The sequence below is a fragment of the Cnephaeus nilssonii genome (assembly GCF_951640355.1).
Source record: "Cnephaeus nilssonii genome assembly, chromosome: 15".
NCBI classification, from domain to species: Eukaryota; Metazoa; Chordata; class Mammalia; order Chiroptera; family Vespertilionidae; genus Cnephaeus; species Cnephaeus nilssonii.
Window position 1 is genome coordinate 54379578 of NC_137086.1, and position 25690 is coordinate 54405267.

At 39.6% G+C, this 25690-nt stretch overlaps 1 protein-coding gene across 2 annotated transcripts; it reads right to left on the reverse strand.

Annotated features, from left to right (window-relative positions):
- Positions 1-653: 653 nt before the first annotated feature.
- RNF103 (ring finger protein 103) lies at positions 654-24231 on the reverse strand. Of its 2 annotated transcripts, XM_079791843.1 has the most exons (5): positions 23707-24231; positions 23086-23507; positions 20234-20373; positions 8111-8226; positions 654-3777 (listed from the first exon to the last, which is right to left on the reverse strand). In XM_079791843.1, the coding sequence occupies exons 2-5, from the start codon at positions 23309-23311 to the stop codon at positions 2205-2207; spliced, it is 2055 nt and encodes a 684-aa protein (XP_079647969.1). In that variant the 5' UTR covers positions 23312-23507; positions 23707-24231; the 3' UTR covers positions 654-2204. The 2 variants fall into 2 exon arrangements, with proteins under 2 accessions (XP_079647969.1, XP_079647968.1); XM_079791842.1 differs by having other exon boundaries at positions 23086-24231.
- Positions 24232-25690: the final 1459 nt, after the last annotated feature.

Sequence of the window (25690 nt, forward strand, 5' to 3'; positions counted from 1 at the left end):
TTTAAAATTTAAAGAAGTTCCCAAAGATTAATACAAAGTAACAATCTTTACTATTTCCATTAGTGTATGAAAATAAGGCTCAGTGCACCAGGAAGAAACATTTCAGCAGCAATCCAGGATGTTCATTTTTTCTTGCTGTTTTGGGGGGCAGTCAATAAAAGTTCACCATGAAACTTGAGCCTTTTGAAGAAATGGCGATTACAGGGCTGGGCGAGGGAAACTGCAAAATGAGCCTGAAACACCTTGCATCAAAAAGCAAGGAAATGCCAATAGGATACAAGAGTTGGCTTAGAGGGACTCTCACCAAATTTGGGATGATTTGAGCACAAGAATAATGAATTTTGACACATTGAATATAAAAAAAATCTGTGAGTCCACAGTAACATTCAAATGTGAAAGAAAGAAAAGTGGAAAATGGAAAGCTTCACACACACAAAAATGCCAGCTAAACTCCTGTTTAATAACTGATCCAGGTTAATAATCATCAATGGATATTAAAACACTGGATTAAAGGTTATTTTTAAATATGTTTTTATTGATTTTAGAGAGGAAGGGAAAGGGAGTGGGAGTGAGAAACATCAATGATGAGAGAGAATCATTGATCGGCTGCCTCCTGCATGCCCCCTCCCCCCCCCCCGCCCCCGATTGGGGATCAAGCCTGCAACCCGGGCATGTGCCTCTGACCGGAACCGAACCTGGGACCCTTCAGTCCGCAGGCCGACGCTCTATCCACTGAGCCCAACTGGCTAGCTAAAGGTTATTGACAAACAGCATATTCACATGGCCTCACAGATTCTTAAGATAAAGTGAGACAAACTGACATCACGTGCCTCCTGATGTCAAGCAAATGGGAAGTACACGTAATCTAGGCAAAATCTTTAATTTACATCTAATCATGAAGAAACACTAAAACAAATCCAGAATGCAGAACATTCTGTAAGCCAACTAGTCTGTATTCTTTAAAAATGTATTAGCTAAGACAAAAAAAAATTTAACAACTTTTAAAAGAGGAAGAGAAACTGCTCTGGAGGAAAGAATGAAATGGAAGGATACTAAACTCAAGGCATAAACCTTGCCCAGTTCACAATAAAACAAAAACACATAAAGATATAAAAAATACTTTGAGAGCAATTGGGGAATATAGATTATGTATTAGATATTAGATGTTAAATTTGTTAGGTATGGTAATGGTATGCTGGTTATGTTAAAAAAAATGCCTTTGCTCTTGGGAGATAGGTAGTGATATATTTAGCTATAAAGCACCATGAAGACTGAAATTTATTTTCAAAGGGATCAGAAAAAACAACCAAAGAAATAAAAAGATAAATATATACAGAGAGGACAGAAAGCAAATGTAATAGAATGTAAATGCTTGGCGAATTAGAGAAATGAATGCTTATTTTACTGTGTTTCCCAATGTCTCTATAGTTTTGAAATTTTTCAAAGTAAAAGCAGTAAAAAGTTATAAAGTAATCTATGTGAGGCTAATTACTATAGTTGATTTTACTTAGATTTGGTAAGTACTAATAAATGATTTAAAACTTATAAAAAAAAAGCCCACCATAAAATTCCTTCCCATTAAAGCTAATCAACCTAAAAGACTGACTAACATCACCTCTGGCCAGTGTTAGCACATAATTTCTGCCTTTATTTTCCCCACGAGTCAAGAATCATATTTGCCTTATCTGTGAAACTAACAAATCAATAAAATGCCTATAAAATTCAGACACCTTATAAAAAAACAATTTAACATTGGAAAAGCTATAATCTTTTGGTTTTAAAATAATTTATTTCATAGATCTGTTTTAATTTCATGTCTCAGAGCATACATTATTTAACCAAGAGATGCTGGACAGATATTGTAAAAAGGGAGGAAACATTTAGGATAAGAAACTGCCTCAATTTCATTAGGTTTTGATCCTACTTTATAAAGTCTTGCTAGGATAAATTTCTATCATACTTTTGTGCTTACAAAAAACATTAACTTCTCAATTGCCAATGTTGTAAATAAAAATCTTTACAATTAAGTATGCATTCAATTGACACACAGGCAACCAAATAATTGTCATCAACATTAGTATAATGTGTATTTCCTGTCACTGCACTAACATTAAACTAAACTTCAAACCACAAAAACATTGTGACTAACATTAAAAAGGCAAGCTGAAGATACTCAAAGCTTATAAAGGACAAATTGCACATGGTTAAGATGGGACATCATTTGACAGGGGCTGATGTTGTGCATATGGCTGCTTTTTTTTATAAGAAGGCCACCGGCAAACAGGGCAACAGTGTCGGCCCCCAGCCAACCACATTGCAATGCAATTCTGATGAAATACATGACCACAAGGCAATCCCATTAGCAAACATCCATTTTCAAAATTCTCTAGACAAACAACACATTCAGTACAGTGCAGCATATCAGCAGGCCAAGTTAACCAATCAGGTTCCATATCTTCATTAGTGTTATACGATCCATATGACCTCCCTTTCCTTTCATGTAGGCTGGTCTGACAATAATTATTGGCACATGAACAAGCCTCAGCACCACAGTGACTTACTCTTCCTAGAGAATTGTGAATTATGCTTTGTTTATCTTCAAATACTTCCTTCTCACTGTTAAAAGTGTCTATGCTCTCGACATCTGAGTCATTTTCAATATCGTGAGAACTTTCCGACAGTTCCTCTTCAGACAGGATTCCCAGACACTTAAATTGCCACATTGGTAAGTTTTTTATATAATCAGTTGGTATCAAAGGGTGAAGCCAAAGGTCAGGGAAAGCTAATCGCTCCAAGTATAAGTCAGGGTCTTCATCCCAATCAGATTCCACAGGGAAGTTCTGAAAAGAAGCAATCGGGTGGAAGAGGTAGCTGGTGTACCAGTCCCATAGACTTGATAACCACTCTAAGTTATTGGCATTGATGTCATCATTGTTGTTGCGTCGTCTCTTCTTCTCAAAGTAATCAATTAGTAAACCATGTCCAAGGTATGTACTGAGAAACAGGGCTGGGTGTGAAGAATAAAACATCCAGTCCGCCCTTACCCATGAAGCCAGTGTGGTTGTATTAGAATATCTCAACAATTTTAAGCTATATTCATAAAAGCTATCTAAGTAAGGGAGCTGTAAAAAGCCCAACACTGGTAGCCAGGAAATAATTAATAGAGAATTATATGTTCCTAAAGTGCTTATGAGAACCACAAATCTCTTTATGGTAGCTCCTTGTGTGATAAATAAGTCCATCCAAGCCATAAGGTTAACTAGAACCAAGCTCAAAACAAACAGATCGTTTACTTCAGGTTGTAATGAGCGCAAAAATGAATCCATGGCCTGAAGGGATATAAATTCACCTGTGTGATTTCCATATCTGTAAATTCCTTCAGGAGTTCTAAGTATGTATGATGGCATATTATATATACCAATATCTGTCATATAACTCCTGTTGTTCCAATTTTCCACATTAACAAAAATAAACTCAACTCTTCCAGTAAACTTTATACTTAGTGCAGAGAAGAAAGCTGGGGGTTGGTCAAGGTTTGCAAACAGGTATATTTTTACCCAATATTGATCACTTTTATTCCATTCTTCTTTTAAATGTTCAGCATTATAAATGGTTTTGATCCGAGAAGCTGCATGAGTAGTTATCCACTTAAAAATGTGTTCTACTTCAATCTTGCGTCCACTGTATTCTTTAAGCATGACTTTCCCTTTAGAAGTACTTGTTTGTGGAACAGACATAATGAGTGTGGATCGCACCCAACCTCTTCTCTTGCAGTATCTGTAAGAGAGTAAACTGTAAGTAAACAGCTGGGCTGCTCGATAAGCTTCCTCAGTATTGTGCAAACTATCTGTCTTCTCCTGACAAAGTTCTTTAGAACTTGAAAGATACTCTCTCCCCCAAACCAAATAAACTCTACAAAATCAAAAGTATTATCAGTATCTCACAGTTTGTACAAGAGTTTGAAAAGTAAGCTCTCTTTTTGTAGTTTTTATTTGTTTTATCTCTCTTTTTAAGAAAATGTAGCTTGAAAAGTAAGGAATCAGCAAATACTTCAGCATCTATTATGAACCTACTAACTGCATTAGTGTCAATAAGATCCAAAAGATAATAGAAAAATAATTCCTGCTCACCAGGAATTTAAAATCATATTAAGGAAACAAAACAAGTATAAAACTGTATATATTCCATTACTAAATATGTAAAGAAAACGTTCAGAAAAGGGAATATCATTGGAAGTTTGAACTGGTGAAGATTTTGTGAAAGGTTTGGGAACTAAAGTAGAACCAAGTAGGAACTAAAGTAGGTCTTGAAGATTCAGATGAGCAAAGAAGAGAGAAGGAAATCGATTATCCTAATATTTGAGTCCTTGACTTGAATGCAAGCTCTCTGAGGATAGGAGCCATGCTGTACCCATTTATTAAAACACCCACCACAATGCCTGATGCACACAGGCAGTTAAAAGTAATGTGCAAAAGCTCATCTAGAAAAGAGCAAGTCCCATATTGTTTCGTAGTCTCTCATCTCTTTAAAGAAGACCATAAAGAGGAGTGTTTAACACAAAGACAGTAAGTTTTCTGTTTAAGAAGAGATTCAGTCCAACTGTGACCCCATTTTATAACAGAGTAAGCACAAAAAAATTACCTAAAATTAAATTGTTTAGATTTACACATAGGGTCATGACTCCAATCCCTTTGGAAATGGACTGATTCTTACTATAATAATTGTGACATCCCTCTCCTCTAAAAAAACTAGATTACAAATGAAAGGGAATACTAAAAAATAAAAATGGCTCTTGTATTACAGTGGTGAGGTAATAAATGAAAGTTTTTTTTTTAAAGTTGTTTTTTTCTTTTTCAAAAACCTACCCTGTGGAATTTTATGTTATATAAATTTACTTCAATAAAGTTGGGGGGCGGTTTACCATGTAGATACATTTTTTTTAGTACAAACAACTGTCAGTTGATACATTTTGTTTGTTACAGATTTGTAATGGATGGTAATGAAGTAAAGACAGCATGTTCTGTCATAAAGACAAGGTTAGTGATGACTCTGGGAAATGATCTGGGTGACTCAGAATCATAGACCATAACTCAGCTTCTTGTTGAGTTGATTCACTTCCTTAACAAGATAAGATTCCATTAAAATCAATATTGCTTTAACTGAAATGTTTTAGAATTATATATCCTAAACAATAAAATGTTTTATACCTTAATAAGGTATTTTTCTAATGCAAAATAATAATTCATTGATATTAATTCTATTTTTACCCCCCAAATTAACAAGTTAAATGCATATATGGATAACTGCCTTATTTACATCTTAAATATCTTTAAATAGCTTTATTTTTTTTAATTGCATATGGTAGTTATGATGACACATTTCTTCTCTTGGTCATTCTTTTTATCTTTGAAACCACTTCAGAGAATATTTGGCTTCTGATTTGTGTTATAAATGGAATGACAGCCTTTCTGATAGAAAACTTTAGTCCGTAAAACAGATAGTTTTAGTGTATATTATTTTTCATGCAAGAAAACAAATGTACTATGTGCTTTCTTTTCAGTTCAGAGCTAAATGATAGTTTTAAGGTTCATCATTACAAATGGAATTTAAGAGTACCCAGGAAAAAATAATTCTGCATGTTATCATTACCTTTCAAATTAAATCATGTTTCCAGACTTGAAAAAAACTCTAATACTTACTTATCTAAACACTGTTCTAAAGAAATAAAATACACAAATCAAGTATATCATTAATTTAAATTATACTGCTAAATAGAAGTAAAGCCTAATGTACATATTATTTTTAATGAATATATTTATAAAACACCAGGCTACTAATATATATTTAAACACCATTCTAAAAAAATCTTATACACAAATAAAGTATAGCATATTAATTTAAACTTTACTGCTAGAAATAAAGGCAAATGTAAATATTATTTTAAAAGAATGTTATATTACCATTTATCTGTATAAAAACTTTTATTGCAATTAAAAAAAAGCTTTTTAAAGGTCTGAATAAATTCAGTAACAACATCATGAAAATATCCTCTAGTTTTTAAAGTAAAATTTTTGGGATCTCAGAGAATTTGAAGACTAAAAATGATAGGAAAAATGATAGGCTTATGAGTTTTGGTACTTTTCTGGTGTGGCATGCTATATTAAAAAAATTTTTGGTATTGTGTTTATATAATGCTATTTTTTCAGATGAAGTCATTAGTCATCTTGGCCTTCCTCCAATCTCTCCTTCACTGCTTATTCCATGGGCCTCCATCCCTGATATTCTCACTGTACACCGCTCTGTTTACCACTTAGCTTCCTGCAATTCCAATGTCCTCCCATTTGTTCAATACCCCTAATCTCTCTAACCCCACACTCACCCCCCACAAAATATATACTCGTTTCACTTTCTACTTTCTCAATAAAAGAGAGTATAGACCTGAAAGGTATAGCTATCTGAGTTAGATCCCTTGTTGGGGGAATGAGGGTAACTATGGCCAGGCAAGCTGGATACTCAAGTACAAAAATTAAAACTTCTGCCATGGAAGGAGTCAGACACTGCCCAGAAGTGGGGGTCCTGAACAGTCTCATGGGGGCGAAAAAGGTCAAGAAAGTACTGCTGTACAATGGGACTGGCACACTAGAGGAGGCTGTCCTGAGGCCACCCAGAGAAGAAACTACACACTACAGCCGGCTGCAAGTTTGATATGCTTGCAACACAGCCCTAGCCAGTTGGCTCAGTGGATAGAGTATCAGCCTGTGGACTGAAGGGTCCCGGGTTCAATTCTGGTCAAGGGCATGTACCTCGGTTGCAGGCTCCTCCCCAGCTGGGCCCTGTGGGAACGAGCACGAGGCAACCAACCAATGTGTTTCTCTCACATCAATATTTCTCTGTCTTTCCCTCTCTCTAAAAATCAATGGAAAAATATCTGCAAGTGAAGATTAAAGAAAAAATTAAAAGAACAAATATTAGAAAGAAAGAAAGGAAGGAAGGAAGAACGAACGAACACAGACGGTGTTTTGTTGTTTTTAAAAATATGAGATCAAAATGATGACTCAATTATTCAAAATATGATTAAAACACTTGCTGAATAACTCTATTCCCTGGCCAGTTCTTCTATATCTCCATAATCCTCAAAAGAAGAAACAACTAACTCTAAGTACAACTTCCAGAGCAAGCACAGTTCTTACTCTAGGTGGAAGACTTTCCAAAGAAAAGGAAAAGTGAACATGACAATATTGAAACTGATACAAGTAGCTGTGCATCAAAATCTTCATCTTTGTGCCCTGGCTGGTGTGGCTCAGTTGGTTGGACGTAGTCCTGTGCCCTGAAAGGTTGCCAGTTCGATTCCCGGTCAAGGTGTGTACTGAAGGCAACCAATCGATGTTTCTTTCTTTCTTTCTCTCAAAAAAAATTTTTTTTGAAAATGAAAATTTATTGAATAATTAAATAAATAGGTGAATTTAGATGAATTTAAGTTATAACCTGATGGCACTAGAAATGAAAATAAAATGCATTATAAAGAACAAATAATGGAAAAATAAAACATCAATAAAACATCTCTAATACTGGAGATGATGACAAAGAGAAAAACAAAAATGCCTGCAAAGATTCTTATCTGAGAAAATGGAAAAAACAAACAATAAAAGATAGAAAAGGAAAGGTAGAGGGCACATGGTTTATTAAAGAAAAAGAGGATGAATCTGAATTTGGATACTAGGTTTAGGGAACAGAATGTATTAGGGATAATGGTAGAGCAGATGAATGTGAGTATCAAAATGAAAACCAGAGATCAGAATTATGGAAGAAGATTTAGGTCAGTACAAAAATGTCACCAAAAGCTATAAATGTGAAGTCTCTCTGAGAAAGAAAAGTGAAACAAAAAGGACTGAAGACATACAATTAAGAGTGTTCCTCACTAGAAAGAACACAGAAGAAGCAAAAAGAGAGTAAGTAAATAACTGCCAGTTTATCAAAAACTATTAATCAAGCATCTGCGTACTAAATGAGAGAACTAGCTTTCATTTTAAAGAGGCTTCTAATAGCACTGTCTTTATTTTTAAAATTTCTGGTCAGAACTCAGATTCTAAGAACTGTCTAATCAACTTACCTGGGGTCACTAGAACAGTTGAAAGTGCCTGTCCGTATTCCAAATCTTGACACCTTTTTCACCATTTTCTCCCAGTGGATTTTACCCACTAAGGGACTTCTGTCATTTGCTATGACCTATTTCCCCCAAAAGAAAAACAGAATCGTTAATAACTTAAAATGGAGTCAAACCAACCATTTATAATATAACTTCACTTAAAAAAATTCTGTTCACAGTTCTTCTTTGCTGTACCATCATATCACAACTGCAATTCTTATAAAAGGAGCCACTGTCCAACTGGAAAAGACTTCAAATATTGAATACAGTACATTCAACTCCCACGTTCTGTGGTAGTTACACAGAAGGGGAGTCAAAGCCATATTAAAAGGCTAGCCACATCCCTTTCTCACCATGTGGCCTGTTCTCTAGAATTAAGTTACATAGGTTTAAGAAAATGGCCCTTGGAGTAATTTCTCTGCTCGGAAAATTTTAATCAATAATACAAATAAAGCTTACTTCAAAATGATCATATGCTCAATGAGTTCAAATTTTACTTTTTTAAAAGTACAATTATGCAGTCAAGAGTCAAACACATGTTTTATATTAAACTATGCTTTGACTAAAATCAATACTACTACTTCTATGTCCTTTCATAAAAATCACGAAAGGTTCTAACATATAGAATTACCATAATGAATTCTACATTTTTGAACTTCTACTTCAAATATGCAAGTTGCTTTCAAACACAATTAGCATTGGGAGAAGGAAATATTTTTTTTAAAAGAAAAACAAAAACACTAAATTAACCCAAGTAAATGAACCTTCAAATTATGTAATGACTCCTTTCTCTGTCTTTCTAATAGTTAACACCTTTTTCCTTTATTCCCTAATCTTCCTGCTTTGAATGAAGGCAGAATTTCAATAAAGATACCAGTAAAAACAAAAATTAAAAAGTGTGTGTGTGTGTGTGTGTGTGTGTGTGTGTGTGTGTGTGTGTATATATATATATATATATATACACACACACACAGCCCTGGGCAGGATGGTTCAGTTAGTTGGAGCATTATCCTGTACACCAAAAAAAAAAAAAAAAAAAAAAGAAAAAGAAAAAGAAAAAAAAAAAAAGATTATGGGTTTGATTCCTCATCAGGGCTCATATCTAGGTTGTGGGTTTGATCCCTAGTTAAGGAGCGTAGAGGAGGCAACTAATCAATGTTTCTCTCTTTCTCTCTAAAAATAAAAACATATCCTCAGATAAGGATTAAAAAAACAACAAGAAACAAAAACACAAACACAAATACAAACAAAAATAACTAAATAGAAACTGAAAGGAAAGCCAAAAACATCTTCATGAAAACATCTGTTTGATTTAAGCCCAGGGTGTATATATCCCAAGTGTTATTGTTTTTTCATGAATGCTGTATTACAAGAACTATTTAATTCAAAATTACAACACAATACTCGGAGGGCCTCTAATCTTTCTGGAAGGAAGGGCTATTTTCATGTTCACAAAGCCTCCAGGAAGTGAAATCCCAGGGGAGTGTGTGAAATGAGTGCCAACAGTCAACTCCCAGGAAGAGGAGGGAGACAGTACAGCTACCTCATCTGTGGCCCCTCTGCTGGAAGTCTAACAAATTTCAAGGAGAGAGTGCATGGTAGTGACAAATGACACTTTAAGTGCCAACAGTCCAATAAACCCTGCCATATACCACTGATATTATCATCCTATGCCTACAGAGACATACATACATACGGAACATTTTGTAACATAACTTTGATGCTTAATAAGTACACATACATAGTACTTTTTAGTGACAATAAATGGTCTTATTTAGGAAGGCATGAGTTATTATTCAAATGCTGAGATGGTTGAGGTAATCAGAAAAAGGGCAATTTGAAGACATGATCTTAGTAGATGAACCTTAGTTTCTGAGGAGGTTCACATCGGTTACAAGTAAGTGCCTAGCTTTCAAATTTTTCCACAGTCCAAAGGTGCTGTATAAATTTTACTTGAAGAATAAGGGAGATCAAGCAAGACAAGCATTTCTTTTCTTTTTTTCCCTACCATTCAAGAGTCAATGTAGTAGTTCTTTTTCCCGCCAAGTAATCAAAGAAATCATAAACTTATTTTTTTCAGATTACTCAGCGTTAAGAGATCACCATAATCCCTGTTCTGCCTTCTTTTTAAAAGAACTCCCTTTCACTCCCATTTTCTAATCAACCCTGCAAATAAACATTTTCAGGTCTGTCTTTAAAATGACATTGCATTAAGAGATTAATCAAGAGGTTGCTTGAATCAATATAAGGTTTGGCCCTAAGTCTAGGGGCATCTTCCAGTGAAGATCCTGATCACTGCACAGGTATCTTTCAGACTTATAAGAGCTCCAGGGCTAGGAAAGGAAGTAGGAATGATAGGGGATTGTTCCCAGGCACTCAGGTTACAATACAGACATAGAAGTGTATGAAGAGAGGTGGGAACACCATTGTGGCAAGTACATGACAATGTTTAACCCCAGGGCCTTATTTATTCAGCAAGCTGTTCCAACACATGCTTTTGAAGAGTTTAATGATCCCTGACTGAGAGAGGCACACAAAAATGAAAAATCCCCTGGGCATTCCATGAGAACATTTTATTTGACTCTATAGTTGTTTATGCAATTAGAAATTATTTTGTCCAATGTCCTAAACCAGTGATGGCGAACCTATGACACGCGTGTCAGCACTGACACACGTAGCCATTTCTGATGATACGCGGCCGCTAAGGCAGCCGCATGCCGAGGATAAACATTTGCGAAATAATGTTTTTTCCTCAAAGTGACACACTACCCGAGTTATGCTCAGTTTTTTGGCGAAGTTTGACACACCAAGCTCAAAAGGTTGCCCATCACTGTCCTAAACAGTTATATTATTCAATTAGAGGCTTAGCATAAATGAAATTTGGTGGAGGCTGAATTAAACAGCCATTAAAAATCTTAATATTTTCACAAAATAACTCATCTGGCTGAGTCACATGGCACAACAAAACACTTTAAGCCTATTACTTCTGTGTCACACCAGTAAGAGTTCCCAACGATTGCTTATAAAAAAAAGTATGCACGCCCCAGCCGTAGGCAGCTGCCTAGGTTGCCTTGTACCTAGGTAAGTGTTACACTGCTGGGAGAACAGCAGCCGGAAGCTGGCTGGCATCCTGGGCCTGGTTCCTACCAACTCTGTTGTTAACTATACCAGGATGCCCGCATAATTAAAAAAAAAAAAAGTATGCACAATAATTCTGAAAGGCACTTACACTGCTGGTCTTATTAAGGGGGGATCATATTTCTTGGCAGTTCAGAAAGGATGTTGCAGTCTCTGTAAGGAATATTTTCAGAGACCAGAAAAAACTAGGTAAAAGTACAGCCTGAATTCTACGTCTGGGACAGACTTGGCAACAGGCTAGAAGTGAAGCCATCTTTTCACCCCCTTCCCAAGTCTCCCTAACTGGCATCCCGACGCTTACTCACCATTGTATTTCCTGAAGCTAGTTTAGTGCAGCTAGCCTAACTCACTTGGTATTGATTAAATATTTATGTTGAACCCAACAATATCAGCTTTTAATGGTTTAGTAACTCATTCTTCTTTCTCTGATTATATAGGTTCTCTAAAGTTTCCAAGTTTATTACTTTTATAATGAAAGTGCCTACCCCAATAACTTGTCATCTGGAATGTTTTCTGGACAAACACTAGCATAAATAGTTCCTTGCTATGTAATTGAACATCAATGTCTTTAACCCTAGTCTGGCATAAAGACTTCCAATCCAGTGTATTTAAAAATATACTTTTTCCAGAAAAAGACTACTGCAATTTTCCTAGGTTCCTTCATTGTGTAATAGACTTCTTTAGGATCCTTTAAGATGCCAGCACCACAATGGACCACCAACTCAGCTGGAAAAGATAATCAATTATAGACTAAGATTTTTACTGCCCCACACATTTTACTAAACCAAACTAAGCTGTTTTATGGCACAGACTATATGTTATTCACATTTGTGTTCTCAGTGCTTATCACAAGGTTTATTTATTTGTTAGATGGTTGGACGAATGGATGGAACCAGTAGTTTGCTGGTAAATGTTTAATAACCAGTTCTTCAGAAGAAAAAGGAAGCTCTGATTTGCTGATTTCCTTAGTGTAAATACTCCCAGATGGCCGACTTAGCAACATGACATCTCCAAATACAGAGTTGGGAAGAGATGTTAACAATCGCCCTTCATGACACAGTATGAGTTGGCTCCAGCACACATCACTGGATGGAACTGGGTTGGACAGTATGTGATGCCAAGTGCCCATATTTTCTGATGTCAACCTTATGTAGTCCAGTTAAACTTACACGGAAAAACTGGGCTTCAGGTTATTGCCTATTCTCCTCCACACGTACTACAGGTGCTACATTGATATAAGAAAAAGCCGCAGACTTTTGCCTACACATGTATTTTAGAGGTGGGCTTTATTACTAATCAGAACATTTGACATATGCCTTTTAATATTGTTAATCCCCATACAACAACATCTAGGCTAAATTAAATAACAACTGCACAGAATATGAGTGTTGTGCTATTATATTTTTTGCATCTCTCAGTAAATCATTTTAACAGGGAGTTTCCACTTTCAAAATTATAGACCAACCTAAATATATATACACAAATTGTATAAAGTCATTAAAAATGAGTATGAGTGATTGACAAAGACAAAACTCAGAGGCATTTAATTATTTCTTTGGTTTTCTCACAAGCTTTCTCTATGAGAAAACACAGAAGTTTTTGACCAATACAAAATAAAGAATAAAGTGGCTGGCTATATATTTCATCTTTGGAATAATGTCAAGAAAGGAATAAATAGGTTAGGATCTTCCTGGAAAAAACTATTGTCTAGGAGCAAAGGTGAACAAATTTTAAAACAGCTATTAACTCTTTTCAGCCAAGCAGGAAATATACCAGCATAATACTTCAGTCAATATTGGCCTAAAGCTTACTTCAAATAATATGTTGCTTTTCACTACTATATCAAGTCGTGATGTTAAATTTCCTTATGATGTGACAAAGCCAGTAGAGAACAAATATCACAGTCCTTCTTCGAACAAAAGTCAAAACAGAGAAATAGAAATCTTAAGATAAGGCTAAATCCATAAAACCCATAAAGTATGCAAAGTTTTCCATTTCAGAAGCCTATCCACTGTTCTATCTGCCTAAGAGTCTCCTGAAAGAAAGTAATTGTCTTCTGTTTTGTGATATTAAGACTATTGGGTGGCAGCAGAACCAAGGAATCCACAAAACTGAAAAATAGCTAATGAAGGATATAAGCCTAGGTCAGTGGTCGGCAAACTCATTAGTCAACAGAGCCAAATATCAACAGTACAACGATTGAAATTTCTTTTGAGAGCCAAATTTTTTAAACTTAAACTTCTTCTAACGCCACTTCTTCAAAATAGACTCGCCTAGGCCGTGGTATTTTGTGGAAGAGCCATACTCAAGGGGCCAAAGAGCCGCATGTGGCTCGTGAGCCGCAGTTTGCCGACCATGGGCCTAGGTTAAAAACAAAGCAGAAACTAACAGAATGTTGAAAAGAACTGTTAGTAAAAAGAGCTGTTCTTTCCACCTCATATTATAGAAAATGTTAGACAGAAAAGTTTGACATGAAAAGGAGTATCCTAATACTCTATTTTAACATAAGGATAATCCATGAGCATGAATACATCTTCAATTAAGGAGAAAAATATAAAGATCAATAACATATATTATTCAGAAAATAAACTCATGAATTATAGAGAAGATAGAAATCACATATATATGAGTGTAATATGCAAATTGACCGGATGGTGGAACGACCAGTTGCTATGATGTGCACTGACCACAAGGGAGCAGACACTCAACACAGGAGCTGCCCCCAGTCCACAGGCACCAATTGCCCGATGGGGAACAGGGAACCAGGAGTAGGTGGTGGCGGATGTGGGCGGCTCCAGGCCAAGGCGGGGGCGAGCAAGTGGAGCCCCGATCACCCCGCCAGTTGCCTCACACAGAGCGTGACCGGCAGCGGGGTCAGTGAGCTGATGGGAACGGTCAACCTCTTGGTCCCTCCCCCTCGGCCGGCAGACTCTGATTGCCCAATGGGAAACGGGGAACTGGGGGTGGGTGGTGGCAGACACAGGAGGTGGGGGGTGGGGCCGGCTACTGGCAGCGGGGAAGAACAGCCCTGATTTCAGGCCAGGCCTAGGGGCCCTACCCGTGCACAAATTTCATGCACCAGGCCTCTAGTAAGGAATATAAGATGAATTAAATATATTATAGAAAGTTCTTTTCCTTTTGTAGTGTCATTCCACATGGAGTGTTACCAAAAAAGATAATCAATCTAGACTGCCAATCAATCGATTCCAGAAAAATAATGAAACGACCAAGTGATGGAACAGCTAAGTCATATACCCATTTATTAAAGTCACATTTTCCCTAAATAAGTAAATACAGACATCCTTTCAGTAAAATAGTATATAAAGTTTAAAGTGCTAATTATCATTTATATGCCACCTAATTACATTTTTTCTCAATAAATACAAAAGGAAATTATAATTCATCTGTATGAGGGAATAATATTAGAAAACTGAGAGTTAAAAAAGAGAGAACTGGGATGTGTTTAACTATTTTTTACACAGGATACCTAAAATAAAGGCAATTTGAAGAGGACTGAATTGGCTGAGATTTATGCATCCTCACGGATTTAAAAACAAAACAAAATGACAGAACAAACTGAAGTTAAGTCAGCTTCTTCTAAAATACTGACAATTTGATTCCTGTCAGGGCAAATGCCTGGGATGTGGGCTCGATCCCCAGTGTGTGTGTGTGGGGGTAATGCAGGAGGCAGCTGATCAATAATTCTCTCTCATCATTGATGTTTCTATCTCTTGCTCCCTCTCTCAAATCAATAAAAATATATTTAAAAAATAAGTAAAAAACAAAATACCAATAATTAGAAAAGATAATTCAATTTGTTAAAAACTAATTCTTGAAAGTTATCTTTTACAAGATTAGATAAATATGATCTGAGCTGAAAGAATGACAAGTCACTGAGAGAATATTTCTCTTCTGTTTCTAGGAGATATTTGAAATTTTTAATTAATTAATTAATTTTTAAAATCCTCACCTGAGGAGTAAGGATATTTTTCCATTCATTTTTAGAGAGTGGAAAGGAGGGGGAAGGGGGCGGACACAGAGAGAGAGAGAGAAGAGAGAGAAACATCATGTGCGAGAGACACATGGATTGGTTGCCTCCCAAACATGCCCCGGGGCTGGAATTGAACTTGCAACCCAGGTATGTGCCCTTGACTAGGAATCGAATCGCTGACCCTCCGATGCACAGGCAGATGCTCTAACTACTTAGCCATGCTGGCCAGGGCTATTTTAATCTAGCTACCCATCCATCCATCCATCCATCCATCCATCCATCCATCCATCCATCCATCCATCTTTTAAAAAAGGTTTCCTTTAAGAGCTCACACCAAAGTTTCTGTGCTGATTTGGTTAGCTGGTAACTTCAGAGTGCCGAGGACAGGGTTTCAATCTCAGTCTTCTCAGTTGTACTGCCAGGGACTGTTCTTTCAACCCAAGCCAGCCATTTGACAGATGTAAGCCACTATTCCCAAGGAATACAAACCAGACAGTGCAAATCTTGATGGTCACTGGAAAAATTAAGTGTGTGTGCCCTACTGCATCATTAACACACAGAAAACCATATAAATACATTCCATTTTTCTTAGGAGTCATTTCTCAACTATTAATACCTATGAGGTTTAAAAACTATTTTCAGACAAAAATAATTTAGTGATTAGAATTTATAATGCTAACATTCACTATCATTATTTGGTCTTCACTTCATTCAAGTGTCACCTTATCAGAGAATTCCTTGCCACTCTCTGTCTCCTTGCCCTAATTTACCTAGCTTATTTTTCTTCTTAGCACTTACCACTAACTGATGTTATATTAAATATTTATTTATTTAGTGCCTACCTCTTCCAAGTGGAATTTGAGCTGCCTGAAACTAGACCACTTTCTTATACCATATCCTACATAATAAAATGGTAATATGTAAATTACCATCACTCCGCTACGCCCACGATTGGGCCAGCAGGAGGCGCAGGGGGCGGGACTCAGGGTGGCCGGGGTAGCTGATTGGGCCAGCAGGACGCTGAGCTCGCGGCGCCAGTGGTGCCGCGAGCTCAGCGTCTGTGTCATGGCTGCGCCGGAGGCTTTCGGAAGGCCTGGTGCACCGGCGGACAGCTGGCCAGCTCCCCCGCGATCAAAAGCCAAAGCGGGAGAGCTGGCCGGCTGTCTGCTCCGGCACAAGGCCTTTCGAAAGCCTCCGCCGTGCCGGAGGCTTTCGGAAGGCCTGGTGCACCGGCGGACAGCCAGCCCGCTGGTGCACCAGGTGCATGATTAAATCATGCACTGGGCCTCTAGTACAACAATAAACTCAAAATGTATTAGTTAACTAAAAAACTCTGAAACTATAAAACTCTGAGAAAAAAACTTAAGCAGTAACCTCTGTGACATCACTCTTACTAATATCTTTTTGGATATATCTCCTCGAGCAAGAAAAAGAAAAAATAAACAAATGGGGCTATATCAAACTAAAAATTTTTTGCCGGTGAAGAAAACATCAACATAATAAAAAGGCAAAAGACAACCTACTGAATGGGAGAAGATATTCACCAATGATACATCTGATAATGGGTTAATATCCAAAATATATGAAGAACTCATATAACTTAACATAAAAAAACAATCCATTTAAAAAATAGGCAGACGACTTGATTAGACATTTTTCAAAAAGGACATACAGATGGCCAACAGACATATGAAAAAAAATGCTCAATGTCACTAATTATCAGGGAAATGCAAATCAAAACCATAATAAGATCTCACATCACACCTGTCAGAATGGCTACCTTCAATAAATCAATGAACAAGAAGTGTTGGCTAGACTGTAGAGAAAAGGGAACCCATTTGCACTGTTGGTGCAATTGCAAATTGGTGCAGCCACTATGAAAAAGAGTATAGAGATTCCTCAAAAAATTAAATGTAGAACTATCATATGACCCAGCAATTTCATTTCTGGGTATTTATCCAAAGAAATCCAAAACCCTAAGTGGAAAAGATATAAGCATCCCTATGTTCACATAGCATTATTTACAATAGCCAAGATGGAAGCAACCTAAGTGCCCACTGATAGATGACTGGATAAAGATGTGGGACATATATACAATGGAATATTACTTAGCCATAAAACAGAATGAAAAATTATCATTTGCAACAACATGGATGGACCTGGAGGTTATTATGCTAAGTAAATAACTCAGAGAAAGACAAATACTATGTGATTTTGCTTATATGTGGAATCTAAAAAACAAAATAAACAAAATGGAAAAAACTCATAGATACAGAGAAAGAAATTGATGGTCGCCAAGTGGTATGGGGGGAAAAGATGAAAAGCATTAAGATGTACAAATTGCCAGTTATAAAAATAGTTATAGGTATGTAAAGTACAGCATAGGGAATATAGTCAATAATCCTAATATATAAAAAGCCAGGGGCCATCATGACTGAAACAACCAGACGGACGACCAAACAGCAGGCTGCGTGGGGCGACAAGGCTGGCAGGGGGTTTAGTGAGGGAAAACCAAATGACTGAACAGCTGGCTGCGTGGGGCGACCAGGCCGGCAGGGGGGTAGTGAGGGACGACTAAACGACTGAACAGCAGGCTGCGTGGGGTGATTAGGCTGGCAGGGGCGGCAGCTGGGGGCAACCAGGCTGGCAGGGGGCAGTTGGGGATGACCAAGCCGGCAAGGGGGGCAGTTGGGTGCAACCAGGCCAACAGGGGGGCAGTTGGGGGCGACCAGGCTGGCAGGGGGGGGGGGGCAGTGAGGGGCAACCAGGCCGGCAGAGGGGGGCAGTTGGGGGTGACCAGGCCGGCAGGGGGGCAGTGAGGGGTGACCAGGCCGGCAGAGGGGGGGCAGTTAGGGGTGACCAGGCCGGCAGGGGAGGCAGTTAGGAGCAATCAGGCAGGCAGGCAGGTGAGCAGTTAGGAGCCAGCGGTCCCAGATTGTGAGAGGGATGTCCGACTGCCGGTTTAGGCCCGATCCTGGGATCGAGCCTAAACCGGCAGTCGGACATCCCCCGAGGGGTCCCGGATTGGAGAGGGTGCAGGCTGGGCTGAGGGGACCCCTCCCCCCTGCCCCCGCTGTGCACTAATTTCATGCACCAGACCTCTAGTATTGTAATAACCATGTATGATGTCAGATGGGTAGCAGACTTATCAAGGTGATCAGTTTATAAAGTATATAAATGTCTAATCACTATGTTGTACACCTGAAAATAATATTGTATGTATGTCAACTGAATTGGAAAATAATTTTTGTTAATACTAACCTGAGGATATTTTTTCTATTGAATTTTTTTTTTTAAGAGAGAGGGAAAGACAGGGGAGAGGGGAACGGGGGAAGGGGAGAGAGGGAAGGAGAAACATCAATGTGAGAGAGACACTTTGGTTGCCTCCCTCACGCACCCCAACCAGGGATCAAACCTGCAACCCAGGTATGTGCCCTTAATCGGGAATCTAACCAGAGACCCGTAGGTGAATGGCTGACACTCTAACCCCTGAGAAACACTGGCCAGGGCAAGAAACTCATTTTTTAAAATTACTGAATTAGATTATCTGGAGGGTAATAGGTCAAACACAATAGAAAGATTGGAAGTAAAGAAAAGGTCAAGAATATCCAATGTAGCCCTAGCCAGTTTGGCTCAATGGATAGAGCATTGGCCTGCAGACTGAAGGGTCCATGCCTGGCATATGCCTGGGTTGCAGGCTCGAACCCCAGTAGGGTGTGTGCAGGAGGCAGCCAATCAGTGATTCCCTCTCATCATTGATTCTATCTCTCTCCCTCTCCATTCTTCTCTGAAATCAGTTAAAAAAAATTATTAAAAAAAAGAAAATCCAATGTAATCACCTGAAGAGTTCCCAAAACTTAACCCTTTAGCCCAATGAACTACAGTATTATTGTATCCTCTTTAGATATATATGTATTTATTTGAGACCATGTGCAACAGAAGTCTACCTATCCATAATCATAATTCAAATCAGTGACAGAATCAGATGTACAACTAAGGTTTCTGAATTCAGCTTTTTCTACCATTTTGTAGTCATGTTCCCATATTGAAAGTCATATTGAAAAATATATAAAGCAATGGCTATTTTGATTTTTATACCCTGAATCAAACTTTGCCAATCCCAGTGTGAAATGACAAGAGCACTAGACAAGAAATTAGGGGACCTGGGATTTAATCAATAATCATAATTTTAGCTGAACTCATGATGGTAATTTACTTAACATGATACTTTAAGGAACTTACATTTTTAACAATTTAAATAACCTTAGCCTTGCCCTAAGTGATATTTATGAAATTACATGTTCGATACATTGATTTTTCTAACTTACATTAAAATACATAAATAAGTGTGCCCACTCGTTTACTGTGAGTGGTATATAAACTACACTTTGGGAAACATAAAAGATATTTTTAAAGTCCTTTATAGCTCTAAAACTCCAATATGCTAATTAAATCTCACGGTTTTCATAAGAGATAGGGTTTTAAATTATAGTCTCATCAATTTCATAAGCAAAATAATGAGTACCCCCTGACTCCCGACCCCACCATTTCCTACAAGAGCTCTTCTATAGTCACAACAGTTGGCTATCTCCCTATAGAAAGATACCTTTACTCTTTTCTTTTTTTTCTTTTTTTTCTTTAGGTTTCTTCCTTTAGATACTAAAATCATTTGGGTCACTTGATTAAAAATTGGAGTTCACAAAAATTAAGAGAGATGGTACAAATCACTAAATAAAAGGAATATACCAGTATATATGAAGATCCAACAACTAAAATGGATTTGCTTCTGCTGTTTCTAAACAAAGCGGTCAACTCTCTTTCCCCAACACTTTAAGAGGACACTGGAGCCTTCCTATGAGTTATGAGAACTGAGTTATGTCTAAGAAACCTGACATAAGCACACAGAAGTGTTACTATTTTGGTAAAAATAAATTCACTTCTATCACTGTTTCTGGTACCTGAACCAGCCAGATGCCATCTTTTGTGTCTTCTACAAGCTCATAGAAGTGCATTTCACCACTGAAATTGGTACTGGAGACAGATTCAGATGCTTCTTCTTCCTTGAGTGCAGAATAGAGCTCACCTTCCATCAAGTCACCTGAAGACAGAAAAAAATAACACTAATAAAATTTCAGAAATCCCTCGTTCTCATCTTCAATGATTAATTCCATTTTACAATGTTAAAAATCATATTATACTTTCATTCCACTGTTCAGAATCTGAATATACCCATTTAAAATCCACACATTCAATAAATATGTAATAAGAATCTACTATGTATTAGGCAAATATAAAAAAAAAACACCAACAGACAAAAATCCATCTTCTCGTGGGGCTTATATTCTAAGAGGGGTCATCAGATAAGTTATTGAATGTATACCAGTCTAAAAGCCACCACAATATCATTTAGTTTTGTGTATAGCATATCCAGGCTTCAAATAATTATTTATAAAATGTTTTTAATGATGTTAGAAAGGAAGGGAGAGGGAGAGAGAAAGAAACACTAATGCGAGCAAGAAACATCAACTGGTTGCCTCCCGTATGCACTCAGACTGGGGATCAAACCCACAACCTGGGTATTGAACTGGGAATCAAACCCACCACCTTTTGGTGCATGGAATGACGCGCCCAAACAATTGAGCCACACCAGCCAAGGCCAAACAATTTTTTTTTCCTTAATCCTAAACCAAAGATATTTTTTCCATTGATTTTTTTGAGAGAGTGGAAGGGGGGAAGGGAGGAAGGGAGGGGGAGAGGGAGGGAGGGAGAGAGGGAGGGAGGGAGGGAGAGAACATCCATGTGGGAGAGACACATCAGTTGGTTGCCTCCAGCACCAGCCCTGACAGGGCTGGGTATGGAACCTACAACCCAGGGACTGCCCTTGACCAGGAGCCAAACCCTTGACCCTTGGTGCTCTGGCTGGTGCTCTAACCACTGAGTACTGGCCAGGGCCAAACGATTTTTGAACAGTATGTTTTATATACTTCTGACTTACAAGATTTAGAAATGAGTTTACAGAATTTGCCATTACTGCATGCTGAAAATAGCAACAGATCTTATATGACTTGGAAGTTAGATACAAAAGATTACCTATAAGAACAAACTCCATATTCACATACAAATTAGCAGTATAAATTTAGAGCTTACATCATCAAATAAAAAGTAAAGAAAAACACTTATGTCAAATCATTTTAACTTTTGCCTTAAATTTTAAACCTGAGAAAACAAGCACTTTATCACGATCGCAACAAAACGACTCACAACGAATAAAGTTAAACTGCAATCCCAAGACTTCTGTGCTATAAAATGTGTGTGATCTGAGTCATATTTTTGTAGGCTGTGTGTATTCTTCAAGTGATATATACACTCCTGTATACTCAAAGTGACAACTATTTTTAGGCCCAAGAAAGGCAACACTAAATAAAAATCAAAAGAAAAAAAAAGTGTTATTAAACTATTTTACCATGAAAAAGGATTTGGCTTTGGCGGTTAAGACACTTCTCATTTCTAAACCTAAAGTGTTTACTTATTAGAAATCTTCTATTTTACTCCATTCCCCCCACCCAGAAATAAAAGTCACCATAAACCAGTTAGTAAACAAGAGGCAAGAATAATACACAATTTTGTTTTCTCTGAAGAAAAATGTATCACTTTTACATAGAGGGTTCCCTCCTCTGCACAATAGTAATATGAGTTTGATAACCCTTAAGTTGCAAATATGTGAGTGCTAAAACCTCTGGAATTAATATTCTCGTCTATCATAATATATGGCTATAGGATACTAAATAAAGAAAAAAGTTTTCTTGTAAAAGACACAGCTGACAGCTATACTTGAAACAACAAAGAAAGATAACCATCAGTTTCAACTGCTATCTACAACAACCCAGAATGCCTTTCCCAAATGATAGTCCATCCCCCGCCTTTCAGGAAGAATATATCTAAACAAGGATATCCTTTGTCCAGGGGTGAAAAAAAACTAGCCATATTTCTCACCAAATCCTACCCCAAAATCAACAGTTACTGAAAATGCGTTTTTAAGATGCTATGCTCTTAGCGCTATGTCAGTTCTATTTATCAGCCCATTTAGGTTGATGCAGCAGTGCCTGTGACATAGAAGAAAAAAGTTCACATCCAAAATACAAGGATTTTAAAAAAGCCCTGAGAGAAATATAAAACAAGGTAGGTATTCACAAAAAAAATTCACTCCATTTTCACCACACTTAAAAGTATGAAAAGCTAGTACTGTACAGTGTACACTTTCTCTATGTTTAAACTCATTTTACATTTAAATCTCAGGCCTAAATGCATCTTTGATATTAAGTATTCCAATGATAGTTTCCCCTCTAGGCAACTTGCTATTGTTAATCGTGACAAATATTGCTATGCACAGACAACGTTTGGTGGCTTTTCTTATAGCCTAATGAATTTCAACGGGCAAATAATAATGCTTTCCAGTTTGTAACATCCCCCAAGTTTGAGAAAAATCGCTGAATTTGGTCAACAATACTAACAAGCTGCACTTAAAACTGGTATTTTAAAATAACCCTTAAAAGATACACCTATCCCCTATAAATAATTCCAGACCCCTTCTCAATATGGGGTTCACATCTTTTTTTGTAGAAAACCTGGACAAAGAAAAACTGGGCAGCTCTCGGAGGAGTCGGCTGAACTCTTCCAGGTAAGGCCTCATTCTGGGGTACCACCAGGTGCGAGGCAGTACAGGTCGTCCCCCCCACCCCAATCTCCCCCACCCCACCCCACCCCCCCAGCCCCGGGTGGAGGACACCTCAGGGGAGAGCCCGATACTTGCCTGACTTTTCCACCAGCTCCCGGACATCCTTCTTCTCGGGGAGCCCCGAGTAACCCAGACCCCGGCACTCCAGAATGGTCTTCAGCTTCTTGAAGCTCAGAGCCACCGGATCCACCAGCTGGGTGGCAAAGATGCCAGTCTCATACCACACAATGGCCTCAAAAAACCTGGCCAGGACGAACAGGACCAGGAAATAGAGGAGCAAGAAGAAAAGCTTCAGCCACATCTTCCCCGGCGTCGTCTCCCGCTTCAGAGCTCCGAGGGCGAGGGAGGGGCGGGCGGGGAAGGGCGTGCTCTCGCCCCCTGGGCCGGGGCACTCTCTGCGCGCGGGTCCGGCTCGCCGCCGTCACTGTCGGAACATCCCCGGCGCCGAGGCAGGTGGATCTGGGTGTCTGCAGGGTGAGGGCCAGACGATGAGGGGCCTTCCAGTCAAGAGGCGAGAAAAATAAAAGGAAAGAACTTGAAAAGCCCCATCAATTAAACACGGAAAGGAGAGGAGCGCGGGGAGATCCCGCGCTGGCAGGGGGCACTGCCCGAGGTGACGGGTCGGCCTTCCCGCACCACAACCTTAAGGGGCAGGGGGAAGCAAAACAAAAAAAAATAATAATAATTCCGACCCACAAAGGAAGCCGGGTGCAAGCTGCAGGCGGGGCCGGAGGGGCCGGTCGGGATCCCGCGGCGGGTCAGGAGGACGCGGCCCTCGGTCCGGCCAGGCCCGGGGCCCAGCGCCCAGCGCGAGGAGGAGAGGCCGCCGCAGCGCCGCGCCCGGTGCCCAGGGCCCTGGCCCCACCGGCCGACCAGGCTCCGCGAGAAGCGCGGCGGGCACGGCGGCGGCGGCGGCTCCCGGTTCGCTCCGGCCGGCGGGCGGCGCCTTTCAGGCGGGCGAGCACGGCGGCGCGGCCCGGCCCGGGAGGGGGCGTCGCGGTCTCTGCAGAGGGAAACGGGGCGCGCGGAGGGAAGGTCCTGGAGATAAAAAAGGAAAAATAGGCCCGAGATGGCTCCCCGGACGGCTGTCGAGTTGCCTCCTGGCCACGCTGTGCCCGTCGGGCTCGGATGGACGCCGTGGGTCCGGGCCGCCGTCCCTGACGCCCGGGTCACCTCACGAGGCCGCGACCGACGCCTCCGGAGCCGAGGACCCGCTGCGGCCGCAGCCCCTGTCGTGACGTAACAACAACGTCAGCGGAGGGGCGGGGCCTGGGCGGGGCCCGGAGGGAGCGCCCGCGGGCGGGCGGGCGGGCGGGCGGGGCAACGCGGCGGCCTAGCGGAGGGCGCGGAACACGTGCGAAGCCACAGCCCTGACTGCGCTCGGAACAGCTCCCAAAGGCGCCTCTCCAGTGTGTTCTCTGCACTCTTTCCTTTTGCCCTGCAGATGCTTAGTAATTGATTTCGTCTGAGATGTGGACTTTGGACTGTGTCGCTTTGTGTATGTTTTGTAAAAATGGGTCACTTAATTGTCCTCTTAAAATCGGTAAAAAATAGAAGAGCTTGTTTATGCTAGATCCTGGTGAATTGGGAAAATCTTGGCATAGTTGGTTTGAGGTGGTAGAGGGTGAAACCCAGAAAACAATGGTTTTCCATCTCTAGGTGGGGATGTAGTTTGTGCACCGCGTGTTAGAAAAGGTTTTGCCGAAGGGCAGTTAGAACCGGGTCCACTGGCCTCCTGCCTGTTACAGTCTCGCCCCTGCCCGCCTTCAGTCTGAGGGGCCTTCCAAACCAGGCATTGAAGCGCTCACTTCCCAGGACAAAGGTTGTTGAATGTTAATGTGTCCCAGTGCAAAATGTACCTGTATTTCTTTTCATTACTCTCACTGAGTGTGGGAGCAACTTAGATAAAATGAGCAGTGTGGGTGAGCATGCAGCACCGGGTTCTGTATTTATTTAACCCCAGTGGAGTATACTCTTTATGACATTTTCTGTGCCAGTTCTGAGGGAGAAGGGGGTTGCTGGCATACATAACCTAAGCAAGGCTGGCTTCTAACAGCCCCCTTGTTCATGAAGGAAAAAATCCCAAGAATTATAAGAGAAACAGTAGCCAAACGTTGTGCAAAGCTATCTTACGGCTCTAAGCAGGGGTGAAAGTTTTAGGAAGAATAGGCTTAGAGCCGTATGATAGTGATCCTCACTCTTGGAGCGAACGAGGAACGGGAAACAAAGAATGAACTGGGAGAATGTAGCCTTTAAATGGTACCCCTTTAAAATAAAGCAAACTCAGCATTTCAGTGCACAGCTAGTGAAGGAGGACTTGGAAGGGGACCCCCCTGGGGCAGGGAGAAAGAATCAGAGGAGGAGGTGAAGGAATGTAAGACCAGCCTTGGCCTCTGCTCCTGTGTCTTAATTGGCTTCAATGTGGCTTTGTTTCCATGGCTGGCAGATCAGTGTGGGAGCCTGTATTAAACAGTTCATTCTAACAAGCTTGGTTCTGAAATTTCAGAATCCTTGGGCATGTCACAGTGACCCTGTTACTGGGCAATGTTGCTGTTCAAACCTTGACATCTAGGGTGCAGCCCTTCGTATCAAAGGAATGTACTCACTAGCATGGAAAGACAGACCAAAAGGCAAATAATAAAAAAGAGGGGCAGACGGGAAAGTTGTGGTGTGAACTGAA